The sequence below is a fragment of the Oncorhynchus masou genome, chromosome 9 (assembly GCF_036934945.1).
Source record: "Oncorhynchus masou masou isolate Uvic2021 chromosome 9, UVic_Omas_1.1, whole genome shotgun sequence".
Taxonomy (NCBI): domain Eukaryota; kingdom Metazoa; phylum Chordata; class Actinopteri; order Salmoniformes; family Salmonidae; genus Oncorhynchus; species Oncorhynchus masou.
The window spans coordinates 60,994,744-61,016,497 of record NC_088220.1 but is presented as its reverse complement, the minus strand read 5'-3'; the positions used below and the strand labels follow the sequence as shown (position 1 = coordinate 61,016,497).

The 21,754-nt window shown below is 56.7% G+C and overlaps 1 protein-coding gene across 7 annotated transcripts in view; it reads left to right on the top strand.

Annotated features, from left to right (window-relative positions):
- The window catches only part of LOC135546378 (BCAS3 microtubule associated cell migration factor-like), a 363,062-nt gene that overhangs the window by 92,891 nt on the left and 248,417 nt on the right, over positions 1-21,754 (top strand). For 6 of the 7 annotated variants that reach the window (XM_064974752.1, XM_064974747.1, XM_064974746.1 and 3 more), the window contains one exon: positions 7,813-7,857. The exons of the other annotated variant lie outside the window; for it this stretch is intronic. In XM_064974752.1, the coding sequence (XP_064830824.1) occupies positions 7,813-7,857 (45 nt within the window). The remainder of the gene's footprint in view (positions 1-7,812; positions 7,858-21,754) is intronic. 7 annotated transcript variants of the gene reach the window in all.

Genomic DNA, 21,754 nt, shown 5'->3' with positions numbered 1-21,754 from the left:
CAACATAATGATAATACTTTTATTTGAATGGTACATCTCTTGATTAACTGGGCAAATGAAGATGGTGTAGGCATACTCACAATACAGGTGAACGCATACTCAATTAGAGTGTGTGCATGCAGTGAGTTATTGAGCTTGTTTTGGATGAGTCTATGTTGCTACAAACGGTCTATTTGCCTTCTGCTACTATGCTAACTAGGTCAATGGCAACAAAATGTGCTACCAAGCCATTAATGCACGTAATATCTAACAAAGAGAGTGAGGGTAGGAAAACAGATGAAGAAACTATGCACGTTCTGTTTTATTGAGAACGCACACACACACGCTGATCTACAGCTTTCTTGGTCCATAAACATTCAGGAAGATTCTTAGGTAGCTAAACCTATTGCCAACATTTATTTAGGCATTTTAAAACACTTCCTCCTTCCCCTATTGCGACAACCATCTAATCCAACTATCAACTGTCAATTTAAGGATGCGATTGTGGCTGGTCAGATTGGCACACCAGTAAATAGCTAACTTTACACTAAGATGGCTCGTTGCCCAAAATGGTGCATGTTCAAAATTATAACCAGCTACCGTTAGCTAGCTATGTTGACGATTAGCTCCTATGTTTATCTAGCCAACTAGCTAGAATAGAACACAGATTAAAGGATTAGTTATAGTAATCTTTGCTAACAGGTCACATTTGGGCAACGAGCTAGCTAGCTTTCTTATTGCATTCATGTCTTGGCACGTTGACACAAGTCTTATTATTAGTGAATTAACTCAATATTTGCAGCAGGAGTTCAATTTTGGTCACTGTCAATTTATCAAGTTCTGAATCTGCACCTTTCTGTTGGAGAATGAGCTAGCTTGCTTCTGATTTTCCCAGCGAGACATTCCTCGGCATTGTGCAGTGCTCGTGGTTTAGCCAGTCAGTGGCGGCTGGCACAGCAGCAGTTTTGCTATTTTGAGTGACTATCGGCATAGAGAAGAGCCGATAGACTAAAAAAGGCCAGACTTTCAACAGTTTGCTTCCATCAGAACAAGCCATTAGGAGTAAGGGAGGAGAAAGGACCCCCCCTCTCTGTCAGAGTTGTTTCCCGGTTGTTTCTGTGTTTGGAGGGAGGGGAAGAGAGGAGATGGGATGTCCCCCTGTGATGCACAGCATCCTGCCCCGATAACCTCCTCCAGACGAGGGCAGGGTTCCAGGGTTAGGGAGCAGATAGACAGAGCTGGATCCAAGACTCTGGGACTCCTCAAAGTCACTACAGGGATGTGGGCTCTCTCCCCACTGTGTACATGGGTTCAGATAGTATTTGTTTTTTGTGTGTTTGAGTGAGCATTGCTATAGATCCGGATGGGCAGGGTTTGTAGTTTTGGGACCATTGGGCAAAGAAAGCTCAATTAAATACTATATGAACCCAGGTCTTTAGTACAGTGAGAATGGTGGAGGAAGTGACCCCCACATGACCCCTGGTTTGCTGTCGGACATATTTGGCAGAAGTCTGAGAGACAGAAGCTGTGTTCGGATACTCATACTAACCGCACTAACCCTACTATTTGTGATGTGAATTGAATGTATAGAGTATGCTTATTGGTCATAGTATAGATATAGTTACTATGCCAAAAGTGGTGGGCACTATTTCTGTGCTTTTAGGGCCCATAATGCAATTCTTCCAAAAATGGGCGTGGCTTCACAACATTTTCAGATTTGATGAAAATGACGGAAAATATGCAGCCGAAGTCCGACGAAGGTGGATACAAATTCATTGCTTTAACTAATTATGACAAAGGTTAAGAAATAAAGTAATGACTTTTCAAGTAAATTATGTTACACGTTATGTTGGCTGACAATTTGTTAGCTATGCTATCCTTACGAACCACAATGCATTATAGCCGTAGATACCTAACATTAGTTGGCTACTATTATTCACATCATTCTAAGCTAAGGGGTTTCGTCATTGTGCGTTTCAATGGGCATTCTTCATTCTGGCAATCTACTCCGATTTCAGAGCATCCTCGCGCTGAATAACTGATTCATTTACGAATGCTCAACACCCGTTGAATATGGCCGGTGTCGGCAACAAAAACAGCGTAATCAACTCTGCTAGGGTTTGTAAAATGGTCAGCGTGAGGTGTTCTGTGTCATTTCTGTCTCTCACCTCACTATTGTAAAGTGGCTGTTCCACTGGATGTCAGAAGGTGAATTCACCAATTTGTAAGTCGCTCTGGATAAGAGCGTCTGCTAAATGACTTAAATGTAAATGTAAATTTGTGTCTATAAGTAACTAGCCAACGTTAGCCAGTTTGCTTTGGTGCTTCACTGCCGTTGAACGCTCGGAACAACACTACTCCTCGGCTAGAGCGTCCAGTGTGCGCAATGAACACTCCAAATTTATGAAAGGACAATCTGACAGAGCTCTGGATTTACCACGCCCAGAGCGCACTGTGCATAGCAGCAGCATCAACTTCCGGTAGACAGGCGAATCTAGCTCTAGTACGCTCAACTGAAACGATACCTACCTTTCATTTACAACTGAGGTGGGCAATTCCAGTCCTTGTGGGCCTGATTGACATCACAGTTTTGCCCCAGCTAACAAACCTGACTTCAATAATCAACTAATCATGATCTTCAGTTTAGAATGACATTTGATTAATCAGCTGTGTTTTCTAGGGATGGAGAAAAAGTGTGACGCCAATCATGCGCTTGAGAACTGGAGTTCCCACCCCTGGTTTACAGTATACTAAAATGAACTAATAGTGTGTAGTATATACTCATTAGGTATGTAGTATACAGTATGTTAGTATGGGTATTCGAACACAGCTAGAGAAACGAGCACTATCATTTGAGGCCTTGGGTAGCTTTTTAACATTTTAATGTTTTGGTTGTTTCAATCCTGGATTGTATAGCTAGCAAAGTATGCTCAAAGCTGAAACGCACTCAGACAGAGAATTTGCAACACGTGTTTGAAATGAAACGACGAAATGAAATGACCTGGTGTGAATCCCACTGATGGTTATTCTCCTCTAATGCAGACAGAGATGGAGAGAGCAAGAGAAACTGAGAGAGGTGCCCTCCTGACCTTCCACAGACAGGCAGAACAGATGACTATTATACGTGTGTACAGTTGGAGCAGCGAGCCACCTGCCAGCCCATTGTCTGTTAGAGCTCTAATGAGAAAAGCACTGAGGAGACATGGGCTTTAAGAGCAAAACAGCAGCTCGCGAGCATTGTGGCACCAGGCCTTCAGCACACACAGCACTGCGTGTGGAACGCGTCACACGCTAAACCATTTGCACAAATCACCCTCTTCTCTCTTTAATGGCACTAGCGGAGCAGCGTTAAGGTCCACGGGTTAAGAGTTGAATGTGTGAACGATTACTCCATGGGAGTGGGGTCGCTAACCTCCCAGGTCGATTTATCACGATCTCTCTCTCTCTCTCTCCCCTCATCCGCTGTTCCTCTCTATCCAGCCATTCGCCAGCTTTGATTCTTAGTGTTTCTGTGTGTTCTCAACAGAGTCGTAATGCGAGCATTAGCTAGCACGTTTGGAGACAATCTATTTTTATATAAGTAGGGCTTTTACAGTGTTTTCCATTAGCACGCCGACTTATGACCGGGAGAAACAGCAAAGAGGAAGAGGTGAGTCTCTCCAAAATGAGCCCAATGCGTGTCTATGAGCATATTTTGTACCTAAGAGTGTCACCTGCCTTTGGGACAACGTTAGGGTGGAGACATAAGCATCTTGTCATTATATACAGATCTCTGGTTGCAGTTTAATGTCTTTCCATGGAGGAGTGGCATGATGCTCGTGAATAGGGTCTTACATTGAGAGTATCTTCATCATGATACCATCGTGATAGTGATCTATATTTTCAAAAGCGTGTTCATATTTCACGACCTCCGAGGGCTTTTGGAGTTGCCTATATGCGATTGAGCAAAATAATAGGCATACACTTGATTTAGGCAACACTATAGCATGCTAAATGTTTCTGCTCAGTGATTGATGAGCAAACGAATAATGTCCTATACCACCTCTATTTATTTGCCCAGCCGGAGAATTAACCAAATATTCAGACAGAGATTCAGTCAAACAAAATCACATCGATTGACAAATTACAGGCTTTTGTTTGAGAGTAGCCCTGGCTACTAAACGACTGAGTGAAGAGCAACATAATCTACTTGTTAAGCCACATAGCATGCCGGGACACTGTGCTAATCAGTGCTAGTAAATGAGCCAGTAAGATGATCATGAGCAGCACTCACCTCAATTTAGCTAACGTTTCCACAGCCTAATTGTAGCCTAACCAATACCCAAATGGAGTCCCCAAGCTAGTCTCAAAACAGTGCCAAATGTTGCTGAAATAGTTGACCACACACTGGTAGGCTATTGCTTGAAATGTATTATAACTATTGGATGACTTTGGGAGTTTCAATAAGCGTTGAGCAACAATTTGATGCCTTCAATTGCATTATTCTACTTTATTCCAATATTTTTGTCATTCAGTGATATTTATTCCCACAGTTATTCTTTATGGATCCATCTAGTTGTGCTTAAGAAAACAGTGTGAAGGACAATGCAAAGAGATGGGACCATCAAGAACTGAAGAACGTAGTGCATGCCAATGCTGCCTCAGCATTACGGCTGCGTTTCATACTAAGATGAAGGCAGACCTTTACTGCAATCATGACTAGGTTGGTTTGAAGAAATAAAAGTTTAGGCTTTAATACTGGCAACACCTTTTCAGATATAAACAAAAGGTGTAAAAAGTTGGCGGGATGCTAAAGTTGTCGAGGAAACGTCTCAGTATGAAAGGTGTTTTATAAAATAGTCCTGATCAAATAGACCTAGACAATATCTATAACAACTGACTTCATCCAATGTTATGTCATTCTACACAATACCACAACTCATTTCTCCAATCTGGGAGGCAAAGTATTCAGTCATTTCGCTGTGTATTTCAGATGGAATCAACGCATTAGAATGTACCAGAGGCCACCAAAATAGACTTCCTATGGCAATATTTTTCAACCCCCCCCCACAGGGGTGCCTGGCTGGCTACTTGTTTTATTTGGCTAGCTACTCTATGTACTTAGAGCGTTGGACTAGTAACCGGAAGGTTGCAAGTTTAAACCCCCGAGCTGACAAGGTACAAATCTGTCTGCCCCTGAACAGGCAGTTAACCCACTGTTCCTAGGCAGTCATTGAAAATAAGAATTTGTTCTCAACTGACTTGCCGAGGCAAATAAAGATAAAATATAAAAAAAGTGTGGAAAACACTGCCTATACTCTATATCAAATGTCATTAGAAATAAGAAAAAGTGCTACATGCATTATTTTTTACCCAAGATCCGGTAAAGCCTTGTTCCATTGAGACCTGTAACACTATCTATCTGTATCCTATCAGCCACCATCCATTCACCCAGCAGGAGGCTAGCAGGGTGCCCGTGTTTAAGTGCTTCACATGGGGGTAAAGTACATCAGCGATGCCAGCCTCCCAGTGCCAGTGAAGGCCCAATTAAGGCCAAGGCCCGATGGTCATGGTCATGTTAAGATGTTGAACTACACCCCCCCCCCCGCCCATGCTGGTTGGCTAGCTTTTGAATGTAATTGAACCCATGCCCGTGTTGTTATGTTAGGTACTGGCTAAACCCTATCCATGCTGTTAGGCTTGCCACTAGCTTTTGGATATCTGTGTAACTTCCGGCCCATGCTGTTTGACTACTGGCTAAATGTGTTCGAACAAACATAACAGGACTAGAGTTAGCATAGCCAAGACACACTGGTCCTGTTAAACTGACCCTATGTCCTGCTGTTAGGCTAGCTACCGGAGAACCGTGTTGTTTGTCTAGCCACCAGCTTACCCTTTAACCATGCTGTTTGTCTACTGGCTAAAATGTGTTTGAGCCAACATAACAGGACCCCCACCGCCATTACACTGCTCACCCAAAGTCCATCCACTCAGACCAAGGTCTCTTCCTTAAAAGGAAAACACTGGTCTCCACTCAACAGTAGTCTCCAGTCTCCCAATGACCACCTCAGTAAAAAGTTGACTTTGTTTTATATTGTTTCTTTGTTTCTCTTTGTCTAAGTAACCTCTCTCCTCCTCTCTCCTCCTCTATCCATCTCTCTCCTCCTTTCTCCTCCTCTCTCCATCTCTCTCCTCCTCTCTCCATCCTCCTCTCTCCATCCTCCTCTCTCCACTTCTCTCCACCTCTCTCTCTCCACCTCTCTCTCTCCACCTCTCTCTCTCCACCTCTCTCTCCCCACCTCTCTCTCTCCACCTCTCTCTCTCCACCTCCCTCTCTCCACCTCTCTCCACCTCCCTCTCTCCACCTCCCTCTCTCCACCTCCCTCTCTCCACCTCCCTCTCTCCACCTCTCTCCACCTCCCTCTCTCCACCTCTCTCCTACATATCTCTGGGCTAATGCAGATAGTCCACTGCCCTACTACTCTACACACACACAGTGCCGTGCTAGTCTGGAGAGATTCAGACAGATACCCCGTCCCTCCGCAGCAGATAATAAAAAGAAGTGGCGTGCCATGCTTTGATTGGCCAGTGGCCTTGACTACCTCCCAAATGGCACCCTATATAGTGCACTACTTTTGACAAGGCTCCATAGGGTTCTGGTCAAAAGTTGTGCACTATAATGGGAATGGGGTGCCATTTGAGAGTTACTGCCGTACTGATGTGGTTTGCTGTGTTCAGGGACAAAGTTCAGTCTCATCTGGCCATTATTACTGTGGGGAAAAGTCTGTTTACTGTAAACTGTTTACAGAGGTCTGTCACTATCTCTGAACATGCAGGGTAAACACAGGAACACACTCCCACTCCTAATGGCTCGTAAACACTGGCCCGGGGAATACACACACACTCAAAAAAAGACCACCGGACACACACTTGCCCACACCCTCAGACGCTTGCAAACACACACGAATACTCAGACAATTCACAAACAAATTCACACTCACCCGTAAAAAGTCATATCCAGACATATGATGTTCTTCTCAAACAAAGTAATTGTGCTGCAGTAAACCTTATCCATAAACCCACAAGGTATTTTCCAGGAATATTCTTATCATGTTACTCAATGTAGCACTAGTATTTTTGTTCCGAACAAATACGGAGAAAAGCACACAATCAGCAGTGTAATGTTTGGATTCTTGTGTCAGGTGAACTGTTTGGTCTAATAATTTTCCCATAATCTTTAAACTCTTACCTTTAAATTGCTACCATGCTTATGCATATACTTTTCATATTTCTTCTGGAAGAAACATTTCAATTTAGCCGTGTCCATATAGGCCAATTCCCGCGAGTGTAAAGGGTTAAGATGTATATAAAAATTGAAATGCCTTGTTCCAATGTCTGAACAGCATACCATGATTTATCGTCAGTACTTTGTATTACTTATTCATACTCTTTCCTTAAAAGAAAGACAAGAAAGAAGAAAAAAAGTTGATTAATAGCTAAAAGGAAAAGTATGCTAGTACGCTTCCTCTGCCAAAAGTATGGTACAACACACACTGAGACAAGCACACACACATACGTCCTCGACCAAACGTATGGTACAACACACACTGAGACAAGCACACACACACACGTCCTCGACCAAACGTATGGTACTGCACTTTACAGAATGGTCTGAGTTGTTGAGGTAGGTCCCAGGTTTCAGATCAATTCTAACACGGACAGTTTGCTTCCTGCTTTATGTGTCTTGTACGCTTAAACAGACAGGTCAAAAATGTAAGTTGAAAAGTGTCTGACTGGCTAATAATGGTTTTTCCATCTATCTCTTCTTTGTGTGTCTCTCCCTCCCCCATGAAGACCTTACCTCTTTGGGGCAGGATGTTTTGCCATTAAAACTCCATGGTGAGTTTCCCTCCTCACTACCTACCTACCAGCATGCTCTGTTGTTGCTCTGTCCTGGCTCAAGACAACATCAAATGGCACCCTTTTCTTTATTTAGTGCACTACTTCTGGCCACATGGGGGCCCTGATCAGAAGAATTGCACTTAATAGACAATGAGGTGCCATTTGGGATGCAGTCAGCGACATCCCATCTTTTCATTCTGTCTGAGTGTAATGAGTGTATTTTCAACACGTCCTGTCAGTTTGTCCAGTCGTCGTTCCTGAGGAAAACACCAAGAAAGTTCTTCTCTTTTTTTGACACCCCCCCCCACACACACATTTTTAGTTCTGCAAAGTGTTTGAATTTCTTTCCTTGAAGTGGATTTGAGTGATCACAAGATCATCACAAGATGATCACAAGATGATCGTGTAAATCTGACGTCAAGATTCACACCAAACAACATTTTAATTCCACATAATCTGTCTATGGAATTGGGATACTGTTTTGATTTCTGGATCACTTTTTATGGAGGGGTAAACTCACAAACCCAGAAGTATGTTGTAACTTCACTGGAACCTTCTTGTCTGGCTCCTTGTGGTCTATTTAAACCCACCACTTCTTCATGACGGTGACCGAGCTCACTCTGTCTCTCTCGATCACTCCCTCTCTCTCTCGCTCCCTCTGTCTGTCTCGATCGCTCCCTCTCTCTCTCGCTCCCTCTGTCTGTCTCGATCGCTCCTACTCTCTCTCCCCCTCAAATCAAATGTATTTATATAGCCCTTCGTACATCAGCTGATATCTCAAAGTGCTGAACAGAAACCCAGTCTAAAACCCAAGCAGCAAGCAATGCAGGTGTAGAAGCACGGTGGCTAGGAAAAACTCCAGAGAAAGGCCAGAACCTAGGAATAAACCTAGAGAGGAACCAGACTATGAGGGTTGGCCAGTCCTCTTCTGGTTGTGCCGGTGGAAATTACAACAGAACATGGCCAAGATCTTAAAATGTTCATAAATGACCAGCATGGTCAAATAATAATAATCACAGTAGTTGTCGAGGGTGCAGCAAGTCAGCACCTCAGGAGTAAATGTCAGTTGGCTTTTCATAGCCGATCATTAAGAGTATCTCTACCACTCCTGCTGTCTCTAAAGAGTTGAAAACAGCAGGTCTGGGACAGGTAGCACGTCCGGTGAACAGGTCAGGATTCGCTCGCTCGCTACCCCCCGTCTCGCTCGTTTCCCTCCCTCTCTCCCTTTCTCTGGCTCCCTCCCTTTCTCTGGCTCCCTCCCTCTCTCTGGCTCCCTCCCTCTCTCTGGCTCTCTCTGGCTCTCTCTGGCTCTCTCTGGCTCTCTCTGGCTCTCTCTCTCTCTCTCTCTCTCTCTCTCCCTCTCTCTCCCTCTCTCTCCCTCTCTCCCTCTCTGTCCCTCTATCTCCCCCTATCTCCCTCTATCTCTCTCCCCTATCTCTCTCTCCCCTCTCTCTCTCTCTCCCTCTCTCTCCCTCCCTCTCTCCTCTCTCCCTCTCTCTCCCTCTCTCCCTCCCCTCTCTCCCTCCCCTCTCTCTCCCTCTCTCTCTCTCCCTCTCTCTCTCTCTCCCTCTCTCTCTCCCTCCCTCTCTCTCTCTGTCTCCCTCTCTGGCTCCCCTTCTGTCTCGCTCCCTCCCTTCTGTCTGGCTCTGGCTCCCTCTCTCTGGTCTCTCTCTGGCTCCTCCTCCCTCTGGCTCCCTCCCTCTCTGGCTCCTTCTCTCTTGGCTCGCTCCTCTCTCTGGCTCCCTCTGTCTCTCTGGCTCCCTCCCTCTCTCTGGCTCCTCCCCTCTCTCTGTCTCCCTCTCGGCTCCCTCCCTCTGCTCCCCTCTCTCTCTGGCACGCTCCCTCTGTCTCTGGCTCCCTCCCTCTGTCTCGCTGGCTCTTCTCCCTCCCTCCCACTCTTCTGGCTCGCTCCCCTCCTCTGTCTCGCTCTGTCTCCCGCTGTCTCCCCTCTGTCTCGCTGGCTCCCTGTCTCCCTCTGTCTCGCTGGCTCCTCTGTCTCCTCCCTCTCCTCTCGACCCTCCCTGTCTCGCTCTCTCCCTACCTCCCTCCCTACCTCCCTCCTACCTCTCTGTCTCGCTCCCTGTCTCGCTCCCTCCCTGTCTCGTCTCGCTGTCTCGCTGGCTCCCCTGTCTCGCTCTGTCTCTCCTCCCTCTCTCCCTCTCGCTCCCTCTGTCTCGCTGGCTCCCTGTCTCCTCCCTGTCTCGCTCTCCCTCGCTCTCTGGTCTCGCTCCCCTGTCTCCTCCTCGCTCCCGGTCTCGCTCCCTGTCTCGCTCCCTGTCTCGCTCTGGTCTCTCCCTGTCTCGCTCCTCGCTCCCTGGCTCGCCCGCTCCCTCCCTGTCTCGCCCCTCCCTCCCTGTCTCGCTCCCTCCCTACCTCCCTGTCTCGCTCCCGCTCCCTCCCTGTCTCGCTCCCTGTCTCCCTCCCTACCTCCTTGTCCTCCCTGTCTGTCCTGTCTCCCTCCCTCGCTCCCTGTCTCGCTCCCTCCCCTCCCTCTCGCTCCCTGTCTCGCTCCCTCCCTCCCTCCCTGTCCTCCCTGTCTCGCTCCCTCCCTACCTCCCTGTCTCGCTCCCTGTCTCGCCTCCCTGTCTCGCTCCTGTCTCGCTCCCTCCCTCCCTCCCTGTCTCTCCCTGTCTCGCTCTCCCTACCTCCCTGTCTCGCTCCCTCCCTACCTCCCTGTCTCGCTCCCTCCCTCCCTGTCTCGCTCCCTGTCTCGCTCCCTGTCTCGCTCCCTGTCCCTCCCTGTCTCGCTCCCTCCCTACCTCCCTGTCTCGCTCCTCCCTGTCTCGCTCCCTCCCTCCCTCCCCTCCCTGTCTCGCTCCCTGTCTCGCTCCCTCCCTCCCTCCCCTGTCTCTCCCTGTCTCGCTCCCTCCCTACCTCCCTGTCTCGCTCCCTGTCTCGCTCCCTCCCTACCTCTCTCCCTCGCTCCTGTCTCGCTCCCTCCCTCTCCTGTCTCGCTCCCTGTCTCGCTCCATGTCTCGCTGTCTCGCTCCCTCCCTGTCTCGCTCCTCCCTACCTCCCTGTTTCGCTCCCTGTCTCTCCCTACCTCCCTGTCTCGCTCCCCCTGTCTCGCTCCCCTCCCTGTCTCGCTCCCTCCCTCCCTGTCTCGCTCCCTCCTCCTCCCTGTCTCCCTCCCTGTCTCCCTCCCTGTCTCCCTGCCTGTCTCCCTCCCTGTCTCCCTCCCTGTCTCCTCCCTGTCTCCCTCCCTGTCTCCCTCCCTGTCTCGCTCCCTGTCTCCCTCCCTGTCTCCCTCCCTGTCTCCCCCTCCCTGCCTCCTCCCTGTCTCCCTGTCCTGTCTCCCTCCCTGTCTCCCTCCCTGTCTCCCTCCCTGTCTCGCTCCCTCTCGCTCCCTGTCTCGCTCCCTGTCTCGCTCCCTGTCTCGCTCCCTGTCTCGCTCCCTGTCTCGCTCCCTCCCTCCCTGTCTCGCTCCCTCCCTCCCTGTCTCGCTCCCTCCCTCCCTGTCTCGTCCCCTCCCTCCCCTCCCTGTCTCTCCCTCCCTACCTCCCTGTCTCGCTCCCTGTCTCTCTCCCTACCTCCCTGTCTCGCTCCCTGTCTCGCTCCCTGTCTCGCTCCCTACCTCGCTACCTGTCTCGCTCCCCCTCCCTGTCTCGCTCCCTCCCTCCCTGTCTCGCTCCCTCCCTACCTCCCTGTCTCGCTCCCTGTCTCCTCCCTCCCTCGCTCTCCCTGTCTCGCTCCCTGTCTCGCTCCCTCCCTACCTCCCTGTCTCGCTCCCTGTCTCGCTCCCCTCCCTACCTCCCTGTCTCGCTCCCTGTCTCGCTCCCTCCCTACCTCCCTGTCTCGCTCCCTCCCTACCTCCCTGTCTCGCTCCCTCCCTACCTCCCTGTCTCCCGCTCTCTCCCTGTCTGCTCCCTGTCTCGCTCCCTGTCTCCCTCCCTGTCTCGCTCCCTGTCTCGGCTCCCCTCCCTACGTCCCTGTCTCGCTCCCTGTCTCGCTCCCTCCCTACCTCCCTGTCTCGCTCCCTGTCTCGCTCCTCCCTACCTCCCTGTCTCGCTCCCTGTCTCGCTCCCTGTCTCGCTCCCTGTCCTCCCTGTCTCGCTGTCTCCCTCCCTCCCTGTCTCGCTCCCTCCCTCCCTGTCCTCCCTCCCTGTCTCGCTCCCTCCCTACCTCCCTGTCTCCCTGTCTCGCTCCCTACCTCCCTGTCTCGCTCCCTACCTCCCTGTCTCGCTCCCTGTCTCGCTCCCTGTCTCGCTCCCTGTCTCGCTCCCTGTCTCGCTCCCTGTCTCGCTCCCTGTCTCGCTGTCTCGCTCCCTCCCTCCCTGTCTCGCTGTCTCCCTCCCTGTCTCCTCCCTGTCTCCCTCCCTGTCTCCCTCCCTGTCTCCCTCCCTGTCTCCCTCCCTGTCTCCCTCCCTGTCTCCCTCCCTGTCTCCCTCCCTGTCTCCCTCCCTGTCTCCTCCCTGTCCGCTCCCTGGCTCCCTGTCTCGCTCCCTCTCCTCCCTGTCTCCTCCCTGGCTCCCTGTCTCCTCCCTGTCTCCCTCCCTGTCTCCCTCCCTGTCTCGCTCCCTGTCTCCCTCCCTGTCTGGCTCCCTGTCTCGCTCCCTCCCTCCCTCCCTCCCTGTCTCGCTCCCTCCCTCCTCCCTGTCTCGCTCCCTCCCTCCCTACCTCGCTCCCTACCTCCCTGTCCTCGTCCCTCCCTCCCTACCTCGCTCCCTACCTCCCTCTCGCTCCCTACCTCCCTGTCTCCCTCCCTGTCTCCTCCCTGTCTCTCCCTGTCTCGCTCCCTGTCTCGCTCCCTGTCTCCTCCTGTCTCGCTCCCTGTCTCGCTCCCTGTCTCCCTGTCTGCCTCCCTGTCCTCCCTGTCTCGCTCCCTGTCCCTGTCTCGCTCCTGTCTCCCTGTCTCGCTCCCTGTCTCCCTGTCTCGCTCCCTGTCTCGCTCCCTGTCTCGCTCCCTCCCTGTCTCGCTCCCTCCCTCCCTGTCTCGCTCCCTCCCTGGCTCCCTGTCTCGCTCCCTCCCCCTCCCTGTCTCGCTCCCTGTCTCCCTCCCTCCCTACCTCCCTACCTCCTGTCTCGCTCCCTGTCCCTCCCTGTCTCGCTCCCCTCCATGTCTCGCTCCCTGTCCTCCTGTCCTCGCTCTGTCTCCATGTCTCGCTCCCTGTCTGCTCCCTGTCTCGCTCCCTGTCTCCTCTCGCTCCCTGTCTCCCTGTCTCGCTCCTGTCTCCTCCCTGTCTCGCTCCCTACCTCCCTGTCTCGCTCCCTCGCTCCCTGTTCTCGCTCCCTGTCTACCTCCCTGTCTCCCTCCCTGTCTCGCTCCCTCCCTCCCTGTCTCCTCCCTGTCTCGCCCCTACCTCCCTGTCTCGCTCCCTCCCTACCTCCCTGTCTCGCTCCCTGTCTCGCTCCCTGTCTCGCTCCCTGTCTCGCTCCCTCTCCTCCCTGTCTCGCTCCCTCCCTACCTCCCTGTCTCGCTCCCTCCCTACCTCCCTGTCTCGCTCCCTACCTCCCTCCCTCCCTGTCTCGCTCCCTCCCTCCCTGTCTCCTCCCTGTCTCCTCCCTACCTCCCTGTCTCGCTCCCTCCCTACCTCCCTGTCTCGCTCCCTGTCTCTCTCCCTGTCTCTCCCTGTCTCGCTCCCCTCCCTACCTCCCTGTCTCGCTCCTGTCTCGCCCTGTCTCGCTCCTGTCTCGCTCCCTCCCTACCTCCCTCCCTACCTCCCTGTCTCGCTCCCTCCCTACCTCCTGTCTCTCCCTGTCTCGCTCCCTGTCTCGCTCCCTGTCTGCATGTCTCGCTCCCTGTCTCGCTCCCTGTCTCCATGTCTCGCTCCCTGTCTCGCTCCCTGTCTCCATGTCTCGCTCCCTGTCTCGCTCCCTGTCTCGCTCCCTGTCTCCCTGTCTCGCTCCCTACCTCCCTGTCTCGCTCCCTACCTCCCTGTCTCGCTCCCTACCTCCTGTCTCGCTCCCTACCTCCCTGTCTCGCTCCTCCCTACCTCCCTCCCTACCTCCCTCCCTACCTCCCTCCCTACCTCCCTGTCTCGCTCCCTGTCTCGCTCCCTGTCTCGCTCCTGTCTCGCTCCCTGTCTCGCTCCCCTCCCTCCCTGTCTCGCTCCCTCCCTCTCCTGTCTCGCTCCCTCCCTCTCCCTGTCTCGCTCCCTGTCTCTCCCTACCTCCCTGTCTCGCTCCCTGTCTCGCTCCCTGTCTCCTCCCTGTCTCGCTCCCTCTCGCTGTCTCCTCCCTGTCTCGCTCCCTCCCTCCCTGTCTCCCTCCTGTCTCGTCCCTCCCTACCTCCCTGTCTCGCTCCCTGTCTCTCCCTCCCTGTCTCGCTCCCTGTCTCGCTCCCTGTCTCGCTCCCTGTCTCGCTCCCTGTCGCTCCTCCCTGTCTCGCTCCCTCCCTCCCTGTCTCGCTCCCTCCCTCCCTGTCTCCCTCCCTGTCTCCCTCCCTGTCTCCCTCCCTGTCTCCCTCCCTGTCTCGCTCCCTGTCTCGCTCCCTGTCTCGCTCCCTGTCTCGCTCCCTGTCTCGCTCCCTGTCTCCTCCCTGTCTCCCTCCCTGTCTCCCTCCCTGTCTCCCTCCCTGTCTCCCTCCCTGTCTCCTCCCTGTCTCGCTCCCTGTCTCGCTCCCTGTCTCCCTGTCTGGCTCCCTGTCTGGCTCCCTGTCTCGCTGTCTCGCTCCCTCCCTCCTCCCTGTCTCGCTCCCTCCTCCCTCCCTGTCTCGCTCCTCCCTCCCTACCTCGCTCCCTACCTCCCTGTCTCGCTCCCTCCCCTCGCTCCCCCTGTCTCGCTCCCTGTCTCCTCCCTGTCTCCCTGTCTCGCTCCCTGTCTCGCTCCCTGTCTCGCCTCCCTGTCTCCCTGTCTGTCCCTCGCTCCCTGTCTGCATGTCCCTGTCTCGCTCCCTGTCTCCATGTCTCGCTCCCTGTCTCCCTGTCTCCCTGTCTCCCTGTCTCGCTCCCTGTCTCGCTCCCTGTCTCGCTCCCTGTCTCGCTCCTGTCTCGCTCCCTGTCTCGCTCCCTGTCTCGCTCCCGCTCCCTGTCTCGCTCCCTGTCTGCTCCCTCCCTACCTCCCTGTCTCGCTCCCTGTCTCCCTCCCTCCCTACCTCCCTACCTTCCTGTCTCGCTCCCTGTCTCGCTCCCTGTCTCCATGTCTCGCTCCCTGTCTCGCTCCCCTGTCTCCTGTCTCGCTCCCTGTCTCGCTCCCTGTCTCCATGTCTCGCTCCCTGTCTCGCTCCTGTCTGTCCCTGTCTCCATGACTCCCTGTCTCATGTCTCGCTCCCTCGCTCCCCCTCCCAGTCTCGCTCCCTACCTCCCTGTCTCGCTCCCTGTCCTCCCTGTCTCGCTCCCTCCCTCCCTGTCTCGCTCCCTACCTCCCTCCCTCCTGTCTCCCTCCCTGTCTCGCTCCCTGTCTCCCTCCCTGTCTCGCTCCTCCCTACCTCCCTGTCTCGCTCCCTGTCTCTCCCTGTCTCCCGCTCCCTGTCTCGCTCCCTATCTCGCTCCTCCCCTACCTCCCTGTCTCGCTCCCTCCCTACCTCCCTGTCTCGCTCCCTACCTCCCTCCCTCCCTGTCTCGCTCCCTCCTCCCTGTCTCGCTCCCTGTCTCGCTCCCTACCTCCCTGTCTCGCTCCCCTCCCTACCTCCCTGTCTCCCTGTCTCGCTCCCCTCCCTACCTCCCTGTCTCGCTCCCTCCCTACCCCTCTGTCTCGCTCCCTGTCTCGCCCCCTGTCTCGCTCCCTGTCCGCTCCCTCCCTACCTCCCTCCCTACCTCCCTGTCTCGCTCCCTCCCTACCCCTGTCCCTCCCTGTCTCGCTCCCTGTCTCGCTCCCTGTCTCGCTCCCATGTCTCCCTGTCTCGCTCCCTGTCCCATGTCTCGCTCCCTGTCTCGCTCCCTGTCTCGCTCCCTGTCTCCCTGTCTCGCTCCCTACCTCCCTGTCTCGCTCCCTACCTCCCTGTCTCGCTCCCTACCTCCCTGTCTCGCCCCTACCCCTGTCCCTCCCTACCTCCTCCCTACCTCCCTCCCTACCTCCCTCCCGCTCCCTGTCTCCTCCCTGTCTCGCTCCCTGTCTCGCTCCCTGTCTCGCCCTGTCTCGCTCCTCCCTCCCTGTCTCGCTCCCTCCCTACCTCCCTGTCTCGCTCCTGTCTCGCCCCTGTCTCGCTCCCTGTCTCTCTCCCTACCTCCCTGTCTCCCTGTCTCCCTGTCTCGCTCCTACCTCCCTGTCTCGCTCCCTGTCTCGCTCCCTGTCTCGCTCCTCCCTACCTCCCTGTCTCGCTCCCTGTCTCGCTCCTCCCTACCTCCCTGTCTCCCTGTCTCGCTCCCTCCCTACCTCCCTGTCTCGCTCCCTCCCTACCTCCCTGTCTCGCTCCCTCCCTACCTCCCTGTCCTACCTCCCTGTCTCGCTCCCTCCCTACCTCCCTGTCTCGCTCCCTGTCTCGCTCCCTGTCTCGCGTCCCTGTCTCGCTCCCTGTCTCGCTCCCTGTCTCCCTGTCTCGCTCCCTGTCTCGCCTCCCTCCTGTCTCGTCCCTACCTCCCTGTCCTCTCTCCCTCCCTCCCTACCTCCCTCCCTACCTCCCTCCCTGTCCTGTCTCGCTCCCTGTCTCCGCTCCCTGTCTCGCTCCCCGCTCCCTGTCTCCCTGTCTGCTCCCTGTCTCGCTCCCTCGCTCCCTGTCTCCTCCCTCCCCTCGCTACCTCCCTGTCTCGCCTCCCTCCCTCCCTACCTCCCTGTCTCGCTCCCTGTCTCGCTCCTGTCTCGCTCCCTACCTCCCTGTCTCCTCCCTGTCCCTGTCTCGCTCCCTCCCTACCTCCCTGTCTCGCTCCCTGTCTCGCTCCCTCCCTGTCTCGCTCCCTGTCTCGCTCCCTCCCTACCTCCTGTCTCTCCCTGTCTCCCTGTCCTCCCTGTCCTCCCTGTCTCGCTCCCTCCCTACCTCCCTGTCTCGCTCCTGTCTCGCTCCCTCGTCCCTCCTCCCTGTCTCGCTCCCTCCCTACCTCCCTGTCTCCCTACCTCCCTGTCTCGCCCTGTCTCTCCCTGTCTCGCTCCCTGTCTCTCCCCTCGTCCCTGTCTCGCTCCCTGTCTCGCTCCTCCCTACCTCCCTGTCTCGCTCCCTGTCTCGCTCCCTGTCTCGCTCCCTGTCCTCCCTGTCCCTGGCTCCCCTCCCTACCTCCCTGTCTCGCTCCCTCCCTACCTCCCCTGTCTGGCTCCCTCCTGCTCCCCTCCCTACCTCCCTGTCTGCTCCCTGCTCCCTGTCTCGCTCCCTGTCTCGCTCCCTGTCTCGCTCCCTGTCTCGCTCCCTGTCTCCCTCTGTCTCGCTCCTCCCTGTCTCTCCCCTCCCTGTCTCGCTCCCTCCTGTCTCGCTCCCTCCTCCCTGTTTCGCTCCCTGTCCGCTCCCTACCTCCCTGTCTCGCTCCCTGTCCCTCGCTGTCTCGCTCCCTCCCCCTGTCTCGCTCCCTCCCTCCCTGTCTCCCTCCCTGTCTCCCTCCCTGTCTCCCTCCCTGTCTCCTCCCTGTCTCGCTCCCTGTCTCCCTCCCTGTCTCCCTCCCTGTCTCGCTCCCTGTCTCGCTCCCTGTCTCGCTCCTGTCTCGCTCCCTGTCTCGCTCCCTGTCTCGCTCCCTGTCTCGCTCCCTGTCTCGCTCCCTGTCTCCTCCCTGTCTCGCTCCCTGTCTCGCTCCCTGTCTCGCTCCCTGTCTCGCTCCCTCCCTCCCTGTCTCGCTCCCTCCCTCCCTGTCTCGCTCCCTCCCTACCTCCCTGTCTCGCTCCCTGTCTCTCTCCCTACCTCCCTGTCTCGCTCCCTGTCTCGCTACCTGTCTCGCTCCCTACCTCCCTGTCTCGCTCCCTACGTCCCTGTCTCGCTCCCTGTCTCGCTCCCTCCCTACCTCCCTGTCTCGCTCCCTGTCCCTCCCTACCTCCTCCCTACCTCCCTGTCTCGCTCCCTCCCTACCTCCCTGTCTCGCCCTCCCTACCTCCCTGTCTCGCTCCCCTCCCTACCTCCTGTCTCGCTCCCTGTCTCGCTCCCTGTCTCGCTCCCTGTCTCGCTCCTGTCTCGCTCCCTACTCCCTGTCTCGCTCCCCTGTCTCGCTCCCTCCCTACCTCCCTGTCTCGCTCCCTGTCTCGCTCCTCCCTACCTCCCTGTCTCGCCCCCTGTCTCGCTCCCTGTCTCCTCCCTGTCTCGCTCCCTGTCTCTCCCCTCGTCCCTGTCTCGCTCCCTACCTCCTGTCTCGCTCCCTGTCTCGTCCCTGTCTCGCTCCCTGTCTCGCTCCCTGTCTCGCTCCTGTCTCGCTCCCTCTCCTCCCTGTCTCGCTCCCTGTCTCGCTCCCTCCCTCCTGTCCCTGGCTCCCTGTCTCGCTCCCTCCCTCCCTGTCTCGCTCCCTCCCTCCCTGTCTCCCTCCCTGTCTCCCTCCCTGTCTCGCTCCCTGTCTCGCTCCCTGTCTCGGCTCCCCTGTCTGTCTCGCTCCCTCCCTACCTCCCTACCTTCCTGTCTCGCTCCCTGTCTCGCTCCCTGTCTCGCTCCCTGTCTGCATGTCTCGCTCCCTGTCTCGCTCCCTGTCTCGCTCCCTGTCTCGCTCCCTGTCTCGCTCCCTGTCTCGCTCCCTGTGCTCCCCCTCCCTGTCTCGCTCCTGTCTCGCTCCCTGTCTCCCTGTCTCGCTCCCTCTCCTCCCTGTCTCGCTCCCTGTCTCTCCCTGTCTCGCTCCCTGTCTCGCTCCCTCCCTACCTCCCTGTCTCTCCCTGTCTCCCTCCCTCCCTACCTCCCTACCTTCCTGTCTCGCTCCCTGTCTCGCTCCCTGTCTCCATGTCCGCTCCCTGTCTCGCTCCCTGTCTCCATGTCTCGCTCCCTGTCTCGCTCCTCCCATGTCTCGCTCCCTGTCTCGCTCCCTGTCTCCATGTCTCGCTCCCTGTCTCGCTCCCTGTCTCGCTCCCTGTCTCCATGTCTCGCTCCCTGCTCCCTCTCCCAGTCTCGCCCCTACCTCCCTGTCTCACTCCCTGTCTCGCTCCCTGTCTCGCTCCCTCCCTGCTCTCCCTGTCTCGCTCCCCCTCCCTCCCTCCCTGTCTCTCCTCCGCTCCCTCCCTGTCTCCCTACCTCCCTGTCGCTCCCTCCCTACCTCCCTGTCTCGCTCCCTGTCTCGCTCCCTGTCTCGCTCCTATCTCGCTCCCCTCCCTACCTCCCTGTCTCGCTCCCTCCCTACCTCCCTGTCTCGCTCCCTACCTCCCTCCCTCCTGTCTCGCTCCCCTCCTCCCTGTCTCGCTCCCTGTCTCGCTCCCTGTCTCGCTCCCTCCCTACCTCCCTGTCTCGCTCCCTGTCTCGCTCCCTGTCTCCTCCCTGTCTCGCTCCCTCCCTACCTCCCTGTCTCGCTCCCTCCCTACCCCTGTCTCGCTCCCTGTCTCGCTCCCTGTCTCGCTCCCTGTCTCTCTCCCTGTCTCGCTCCCTCCCTACCTCCCTGTCTCGCTCCCTCCCTACCTTCCTGTCTCGCTCCCTGTCTCGCTCCCTGTCTCGCTCCCTGTCTGCATGTCTCGCTCCCTGTCTCGCTCCCTGTCTCCCCTGTCTCGCTCCTGTCTCGCTCCCTGTCTCGCTCCCTGTCTCCATGTCTCGCTCCCTGTCTCGCTCCCCCTGTCTCCCTACCTCCCTGTCTCGCTCCCTCCCTAGCTCCCTGTCTCGCTCCCTCCCTAGCTCCCTGTCTCGCTCCTCCCTACCTCCCTGTCTCGTCCCTCCCTACCTCCCTGTCTCGCTCCCTCCCTACCTCCCTGTCTCGCTCCCCCTCGCTCCCTCCCTACCTCCCTGTCTCGCTCCCCTCCCTCCCTACCTCCCTGTCTCGCTCCTGTCTGCTCCCTCCCTACCTCCCTGTCTCGCTCCCTCCCTACCTCCCTGTCTCGCTCCCTACCTCCCTGTCTCGCTCCCTGTCTCGCTCCCTGTCTCGCTCCTGTCTCGCTCCCTGTCTCGCTCCCTGTCTCGCTCCCTGTCTGTACCTCCCTGTCTCGCTCCCTGTCTCGCTCCCTCCCTACCTCCCTGTCTCGCTCCCTGTCTCGCTCCCTCCCTACCTCCCTGTCTCTCTCCCTGTCTCGCTCCCTCCCTACCTCCCTGTCTCGCTCCCTGTCTCGCTCCCTCCCTACCTCCCTGTCTCGCTCCCTGTCTCGCTCCCCTGTCTCGCTCCCTGTCTCGCTGTCTCCCTCCCCCTGTCTCGCTCCCTCCCTGTCTCGCTCCCTACCTCCCTGTCTCGCTCCCTGTCTCGCTCCCTGTCTCGCTCCCTCCCTCCTGTCTCGCTCCCTCCCTCCCTGTCTCCCTCCCTGTCTCCCTCCCTGTCTCCTCCCTGTCTCCCTCCCTGTCTCGCTCCCTGTCTCGCTCCCTGTCTCGCTCCCTGTCTCGCTCCCTGTCTCGCTCCCTGTCTCGCTCCCTCTACCTCCCTCCTTCCTGTCTCGCTCCCTGTCTCGCTCCCTGTCTCGCTCCCTGTCTGCATGTCTCGCTCCCTGTCTCGCTCCCTGTCTCGCTCCCTGTCTCGCTCCTGTCTCGCTCCCTGTCTCGCTCCCTGTCTCGCTCCCTGTCTCGCTCCCTGTCTCGCTCCCTCCCTACCTCCCTGTCTCGCTCCCTCCCTACCTCCCTCCCTACCTCCCTGTCTCGCTCCCTGTCTCGCTCCCTCCCTACCTCCCTGTCTCGCTCCCTCCCTACCTCCCTGTCTCGCTCTCCCTACCTCCCTGTCTCGCTCCCTGTCTCCTCCCTGTCTCGCTCCCTGTCTCGCTCCCTGTCTCGCTCCCTGTCTCGCTCCCTGTCTCGCTCCCTGTCTGTCCCTCGTCCCTGTCTCGCTCCCTGTCTCGCTCCCCTACCTCCCTGTCTCGCTCCCTGTCTCGCTCCCTCCCTACCTCCCTGTCTCTCTCCCTGTCTCGCTCCCTCCCTACCTCCCTGTCTCTCTCCCTGTCTCGCTCCCTCCCTACCTCCCTGTCTCGCTCCCTGTCTCGCTCCCCCTACCTCCCTGTCTCGCTCCCTGTCTCCCTGTCTCGCTCCCTGTCTCGCTCCCTGTCTCGCTCCCTGTCTCTGTCTCCCTCCTCCCTGTCTCGCTCCTCCTGTCTCGCTCCCCCTACCTCCCTGTCTCGCTCCCTGTCCGCTCCCTGTCTCGCTCCCTCCCTCCCTGTCTCGCTCCCTCCCTCCCTGTCTCCTCCCTGTCTCCTCCCTGTCTCCCTCCCTGTCTCGCTCCCTGTCTCGCTCCCTGTCTCGCTCCTGTCTCGCTCCCTGTCTCGCTCCCTCCCTACCTCCCTACCTTCCTGTCTCCTCCCTGTCTCGCTCCCTGTCTCGCTCCCTGTCTCCCTGTCTCGCTCCCTGTCTCGCTCCCTGTCTCGCTCCCTGTCTCGCTCCCTGTCTCGCTCCCTGTCTCTCCCTGTCTCCGCCCTGTCTCGCTCCCTGTCTCCTCCCTGTCTCGCCTCCCTGTCTCGCTCCCTGTCTCGCTCCCTGTCTCGCTCCCTGTCTCGCTCCCTCCCTACCTCCCTGTCTCGCTCCCTGTCTCCCTCCCTCCCTCTCCCACCTCCCTGTCTCCTGTCTCTCCCCCTGTCTCCATGTCTCGCTCCCTGTCTCGCTCCCTGTCTCCATGTCTCGCTCCCTGTCTCGCTCCCTGTCTCCCTGTCTCGCTCCCTGTCTCGCTCCCTGTCTCGCTCCCTGTCTCCATGTCTCGCTCCTGTCTCGCTCCCTACCTCCCTGTCTCGCTCCCTCCCTCCCTGTCTCGCTCCCTGTCTCGCTCCCTGTCTCGCTCCCTGTCTCGCTCCCTCTACCTCCCTGTTCTGCTCCCTCCCTACCTCCCTGTCTCGCTCCCTCCCTACCTCCCTGTCTCGCTCCCCCTACCTCCCTCCCTCCCTGTCTCGCTCCCTGTCTCGCTCCCTACCTCCCTGTCTCGCTTCCTACCTCCCTGTCTCGCTCCCTGTCTCGCTCCCTGTCTCTCTCCCTGTCTCGCTCCCTCCCTACCTCCCTGTCTCGCTCCTCCCTACCCCTGTCTCG